The sequence below is a fragment of the Corticium candelabrum genome, chromosome 17, assembly GCF_963422355.1.
Source record: "Corticium candelabrum chromosome 17, ooCorCand1.1, whole genome shotgun sequence".
In the NCBI taxonomy this organism is placed as follows: domain Eukaryota; kingdom Metazoa; phylum Porifera; class Homoscleromorpha; order Homosclerophorida; family Plakinidae; genus Corticium; species Corticium candelabrum.
This window is the reverse complement of record NC_085101.1, coordinates 4936993-4944492: the sequence shown is the minus strand read 5'-3', so window position 1 is coordinate 4944492 and position 7500 is coordinate 4936993. Positions and strand designations below refer to the sequence as shown.

The 7500-nt window shown below is 34.9% G+C and overlaps 1 protein-coding gene across 1 annotated transcript in view; it reads right to left on the bottom strand.

The window, feature by feature from the left end:
* LOC134192748 (transient receptor potential cation channel subfamily A member 1-like) overlaps nucleotides 1-7500 on the bottom strand; it is a 17077-nt gene that overhangs the window by 3017 nt on the left and 6560 nt on the right. Inside the window, exons 8-19 of the mRNA XM_062661496.1 lie at nucleotides 7238-7475; nucleotides 6915-7007; nucleotides 5616-5698; nucleotides 5390-5548; nucleotides 4486-4603; nucleotides 4259-4428; nucleotides 2993-3080; nucleotides 2873-2929; nucleotides 2732-2815; nucleotides 1452-1522; nucleotides 1290-1395; nucleotides 199-533 (exon numbers count right to left, since the gene is read on the bottom strand). Coding sequence (XP_062517480.1) covers nucleotides 199-533; nucleotides 1290-1395; nucleotides 1452-1522; nucleotides 2732-2815; nucleotides 2873-2929; nucleotides 2993-3080; nucleotides 4259-4428; nucleotides 4486-4603; nucleotides 5390-5548; nucleotides 5616-5698; nucleotides 6915-7007; nucleotides 7238-7475 — 1602 coding nt within the window. The remainder of the gene's footprint in view (nucleotides 1-198; nucleotides 534-1289; nucleotides 1396-1451; nucleotides 1523-2731; nucleotides 2816-2872; nucleotides 2930-2992; nucleotides 3081-4258; nucleotides 4429-4485; nucleotides 4604-5389; nucleotides 5549-5615; nucleotides 5699-6914; nucleotides 7008-7237; nucleotides 7476-7500) is intronic.

The window sequence follows — 7500 nt, the reverse complement described above, 5'->3', positions numbered from 1 at the left end:
TGATCATGCAGCATCTGCCACTACAACCACAGTTGGTCACATGTCACATAACCACATGTCACGCGACCACAGTCCATCACATCACCCGGCCGCATGTCACGTGACCAGAGCTCATGTCACGTGACCATGGTTGACGTGTGCCACACGACCACAGTATAATTTATTAAGAGATATCCACATGTGTGATTGTCAACTCACCTCCTCCAAAACAGCACCATGTTCATCCATGCAAAGAAGATCGCAATCGCTCCTACCTCCCACACTCCGCCTGGACAGTGATAGACACACGTACTCGTTCTGTTCATTGTATCGGTCATCGTAGAGTTCTCGCATGTTGATTTGAACAGTTGGATCGGATCCATGAACACGAGTGTTGAAATGTACAGCGTCCATTCGATGATGTTTGTGAAATGAAGGAAGTACATTATTCGCTCTGTAACGAGTTGCCCCGTCTCCTTCAGCAGGTTCACAATGGAGAACACCATGATGATGTAACGAATCGGCAAATCACGAAAACAATTGCCATCAGGAAACTAACACACAGACTTACATAAATACAAAATAATTATTTAATTATATATCAGTTAATTATATATTTATTAATTATATATTTATTAATTATATATTTATTAATTATATATTAATTAATTATTATGTATTTTTTTATTATTAATAATTATACATTATTAATTGATAAAACACAACAACTTTATTGATATCAATAGCTATAACTAGAGCAATACTGGCAACACCCTGCTACAACAACTGTGAGAAGAAAATATGTCAAGTAGAATGAATGAACAACTATGTCTGTTAATACATTAATTAATTACATATTTATTAATTATTATGTATATTTTTTATTAATAATTACACATTAATTAATTTATATGTTTATTAATTATTATGTATATATATTATCACTAGCTCACCATCCCCTGTTCTCTCTCTCTCTCTCTCTCTCTCACACACACACACACACACACACAACACACACACACACACACACACACACACACACACAAACACAGTGACAAACACACACACACACACACACACACACACACACACACACACACACACACACTGTGACACACACACTGTGACACACACTGTGACACACACACTGTGACACACACTGTGACACACACACACACACACACACACACACACACACACACACACACACACACACACACACACACACACACACACACACACACACACAATACCATTACTGAGCGAACTGACTATAGACAACATTCCACATTCCTTTGCATGTCACTTACTGCATTCGGATAACGAGGGAAATCAAACACATAATAGGTCAACAGAGCAACGAAGATGCTGTAGATAAGCAAGTTGATAATGTAGACAGTCCAGCCAAGTTTCCTCCTACACACTTCACATATACACACAAATCAGGGTCACAACGATCATTTGTTGGATACCATTTGACATTGAGGAATACGACACAAAGTTCATGATGGAGGCATTCTTCACTCTTTACTTCTGCCATCGTCTGTTTAAGGAACAATATTTGAGTAAAGAAAAGCCGTAAGCGCAACACAAGAAACAATAAAACGACATACAAACTAACAAATAAATATGTAAATTAATTAATTAATTAACAAATAAAATAACAAATAAATAAATAAATACATAAATGAATAAATAAATAAATTAATGAACAAAAAATATGTAAATAAATTAATTAATTAATTAACAAATAAATAAATTAATTAATTAACAAATATATAAATAAGTAAATAAATAGTAAATAACTAAATAACTAAATAAATATTAAAGTAATAAATAAAAATAAATAAATAAATAAATTAACATAAAATAAACAAACAAATAAATACGTAAATTAATTAATTAACAAGCAAACAAATAAGTAAATAAATTTAAAAAAATAAATAAATAAATTAACAAACAAATAAACAAGAAAATAAATATGTAAATTAATTAATTAATTAAATAACAAATAAGTAAATAAATAAATATGTAAATTAATTAATTAATTAACAAACAAATAAGTAAATAAATAAATATGTAAATTAATTAATTAATTAACAAACAAATAAGTAAATAAATAAATAAATAAATTAGCAAATAAATAAATAATAGTAAATAAGTAAATAAATAAATAAATAAATAAATAAATAATTAACATAAAACAAACAAACAAATAAATAAGTAAATTAATTAACAAACAAACAAATAAGTAAATAAATTAAAAATAAATAAATAAACAAACAACTAATAAATAAATAAGTAAGTAAATAAATAAGTAACTAAATAAGTAAATAAATAAATAAATAAATAAATTAATAAACAAACAAACATATAAGTAAATAAATAAGTAAATAATGTAAATAAATTAATTAATAAACAAACAAACATATAGGTAAATAAATAAGTAAATAATGTAAATTAATTAATTAATTAATTAACAAACAGACAACAAAATAAGTAAATAAATAAATGAAAGGGTGACTAATCGATGCAAACAAGCAGGTTCGCCAGCCAACTGACTGACAACCAATGTAGCTGACCAACCAACAAACCAACTGGCCAATCAACGAACTACATGACCAACCAACTGAACAATCAACCAACTAACCTGCCAGCCAGTCAACTGCCTAACACACCAACAGACTGAGCAACCAGCCAGCCAGCCGACTAAAAACACAAACCGACAAACCAACCAACAACCAACTCTCACCTTCAATGCAGCCAACGATTGATCCATAGACACCGAATCGTCTTTGTCTACGACTCCTTGCAAGTATGTAAAATTATAAATCACCTGCAGAAAACGGCCAGTAAATACACAAAGTCGGCCATCGTCTCATCTCTTAGAAACCTTGTGGTTGGGTGCATCTGGAGCATTCTCCTTGCTAATGCAATTGTCTAATATTTTCTATACGTAATAGAAATGGTGACAAGGTTGTTGTGATGACAGATCGATGGCGTTTTGACTCACCACAGCTGCTTCTGGCTTCTTCTCTACGAGAAACTGCAGTTGGGATTTCTTTCCGGCGTCGCCTTGTGGTTTCATCATTTCGGCCCATCTAAACATAGACTCTTCGTATATGCACACGGATGCATGTACAGACACGTGTACAGATGGATCTCCAGACACATGTACAGACAGATGTACAGACTCATGTACAGATGGATCTACAGATGCATGTACAGACGCATGTACAGACAGATGTACAGACAAATGTACAAACTCATGTACAAACGCATGTACACACAGATGTACAATGGATCTCCAGACACATGTACAGACAGATGTACAGACAGACGTACAGACAGATGTACAGACACATGTACAGACAGATGTACAGACGCATTTACAGACAGATGTACAAACAGATGTACAGACAGATGTACAAACACATGTACGGACAGATGTACAGACAGATGTACACATGTACAGACGCATGTACAGATGCATGACCAGACAGATGTACAAACAGATGTACAGACACAGGTACAGGCAGATCTACAAACACATGTACAAATGGATTTACAAACAGATGTACAGACGCATGTACAGACAGATGTACAGATGCATGTATAGACAAATCTACCAATACCTGTGCAGATGTATCTACAGACGCATGTACAGATGGATCTACAGACGCACATACAGACGCATGTACAGACAGATGTACAGACACACGTGCAAACAGATTTACAGACAAATGTACAGACGCATGTACAGATGGACGCATGTACAGATGTATCTACAATACAGACGCATCTACAGATGGATCTACAGACGTATGTACAGATGTATCTACAGATGCATGTACAGATGGCTCTACAGACGCACGTACAGGCGCATGTACAGACACATGTACAGACACATGTATTGATTTGTTTGTGGAAACGATGTTGCTGTCTCAACATGGTCATCAAAGTTGACTGTATCACACAATATCAGACTGTTGTACAGCATGTCCTTCAAGATCCCTTCTCATATCTCTGCAGGTGATGTGGCCACGCCCTATTAACGTGCGTTAAGCCTATATATAATTCATTCTCACAGACCTGCGAATGATTTAATTAAGTGTGGATTGTCTTTGTTGTCACATAAATCGAATGATGAGAGATGTGTGACATAAACGACTTACTCTGTGGCTGACGCTGCACACACACACACACACGCACACACACGCACACACACACACACACACGCACACACACACACACACACACACACACACAACTCACAAACCTTTCATGTTCAGTCAGAACGAGAAGAACACCTGAAGCCGCAGATGTATTCAATGCCACGTCAAGCACGTTGTCTTCATCACTATTGTCCTCTATTTTAGCTCTCTTGTCTAAGAGCATACAGACCAGCCGCGAGTGCCCACCACGTGCTGCCAGGTGAAGTGCGGTATTCTAGAAAATTCGTGATTATACTCAATTGAATGCGAGATTGATTGTCTGTTGGCAGACTTGTTTTTCACTGTCTTGTAAATCGATTGAGTCCTCGAATTGCATCAAGAGCAACTCTAGACAACCGCTTGATCCGACATCAGCAGCAAGATGGATGGGTGTCCTGCCTTGGTGGTCACTGTAATAGAAAAGCATCAATTTGTTGAGGTGTATGTATACGCATGCATGTGCACACACACAGTGACACATAGTGACGCACGCACACACGCACACACACACACACACACACACACACACACACACACACACACTCACAGTGACACATAGTAATGCAAGTGCGCGTGCACACACACACACACACACACACACAAACATACAGATAGACAGACGTGTGAGAAACAACAAATCAACAGAAAATACCAACAGAAATCGTCTGTTCTGCAGTAACTTGATACATAAAAATACCAAGAAAATTGAAATCAACACACCTTGAGTAAACAAAATTGCCACGTTTCTGCCTTACAACATTCATCGGGCATGATCTGGTGAAGTTGTCCAACACACATAATCCTCATAGACTTAATTAATTAACATAAAGTGTGACATAAAGCCTTACACTAATACATTGTATCAACATACAATATCTAACAGGTAGACAAACAAACAAACAGACAGACAGAGACAGACAAACAGACAGACAGACAAACAGAAAGACAGACAGGCAGACAAACAAACAGACAAAGAAACAGACAAATAAAGAGACAAATAAAGAGACAAACAAACAGACAAACAGACAGACAGAAAGACAGACACCCCAAACGCAGACAAACAAATAAACAGACAAACAGACGTATCTACGTTCATGCATATTAACAGCTGACCAGCTCTTCACCCAATCCACTTCTAACACACATTTCTAAAGCCTCCAAGTCACCATCTACCTTACAATACAACCAACACGTACCTGGAAATTCTAGCCCCTCGTTGCAGCAGATAGTCTACGACATTAACGTGACCCTCTTGTGATGCAAGATGGAGTGCAGTCTTCCCTTGTATGTTAATGTCATTGATCTGCATGTAGCCGTGATTCACTAAATTCAGAACGACCAACAGATGGCCACCCCTGCATGAAGATAGCAAAACAATTTGGCCAAATGGACGTGCGTTGTACACAAAGATGATGCGATCACTTGGCAGCGAGATGAAGAGAGAGCTCAAGGTCACTGTTTGTGACATCAACACGAGCATCTTTGTCGAGGAGTAGCGACACAGCCTGGAAGCAAATAACAATATGCAGACTAATTGATATCAAAAATATAAACCTAAAACATTATTATATGCACACTACTTGATATCAAAACAAAAACCTAAAGCAAATAATTATTTGCAGCTAATTGATATCAAAGACAAAACCCCGGAAAACAAATAACAATATGCAGACTAATTGATATCAAAAACAACCTGAAAAACAAATAATTATATGCAGACTAATTGATATCAAAAACTAAACCCCGGAAAACAAATAATATACAGACTAATTAATATCAAAACAAAACCTAAAACAAATAATTATATGCAGACTAATTGATATTAACAAATAACAATATGTAGACTAATTGACAATAAAAACCAAAACCTGGAAAACAAATAATTATATGCAGACTAATTGATATTAACAAATAACAATATGTAGACTAATTGACAATAAAAACCAAAACCTGAAAAACAAATAATTATATGCAGACTAATTGATATCAAAAACTAAACCCCGGAAAACAAATAATATACAGACTAATTAATATCAAAACAAAACCTAAAACAAATAATTATATGCAGACTAATTGATATTAACAAATAACAATATGTAGACTAATTGACAATAAAAACCAAAACCTGGAAAACAAATAATTATATGCAGACTAATTGATATCAAAAACAAAAATCCTAAAACAAATAATTATATGCAGACTAATTGATACAAAAAAAACCTGCAAAACAAATAACAATATGCAGACTAATTGATACCAAAAACAAAACCCTAAATAAATAATTACATGCAGACTAATTGATATCAAAAACAAAAATCCTAAAATAAATAATTATATGCAGACTAATTGATAACAAAAACCAAAGCCTGGAAAACAAAACAATATGCAGACTAATTGATATCAAAAACAAAAATCCTAAAATAAATAATTATATGCACACTAATTGATAACAAAAACCAAAACCTGGAAAACAAATAACAATATGTAGACTAATTGATAACAAAAACCAAACCTGGAAAACAAATAACAATATGCAGACTAATTGATACCAAAAACAAAACTCTAAATAAATAATTATATGCAGACTAATTGATAACAAAACAAAACCTGGAAAACAAATAACAATATGCAGACTAATTGATATCAAAGCAAACCATTTTATTGATATCATTGGAAAAAATTCTTGTGTAGTATTGAGTAATGATGTTGGTATTGACTTACCTGCACGCTGCCAGAAGCAGCAGCAGAATGTAAAGCTGTGAATCCGTTCAGGTCTTGAAGATTAATGAGGTTGGGTAGACTGCCTCCCAATGCCTACAGTTAGACGAGCACAGTGAAAAGTGTGTAACAATAGTTACGCAGTTGATTAAGAAGTAAGATGGACAAACACATACACATACATAATAGATGTACAAACATACATACACACAATGAGTGTTGAAAACGTCCATTATAGTTAAGCAGTTGATTACAGAGAAGATGGACAAACAAGTAGACATACAAAATTACTACGAGCATACATACACACAATGAGTATTACATACATCCATAATTGTTTGCAATGTCCTCGAACTACGAACTGCTTTGTGCAATAGAGTCGACCCATCGGGTGTCCTTGAGTTCGGATCGGCTCCGCTCTTAAGCAACAGGGTAGCCGTTTTGTCAGCTCCATGTTGTGCAGCAAGCAATATGAGAGTTAGGCCGGTTTCAGTGAGGACAGTGAGAAAATCTCCTTGTTTTAATAAATACTCGACTACTTCAGAGCGGTCAAACACTGTAGCTCTATAGGTAATGAACACGAGATTGG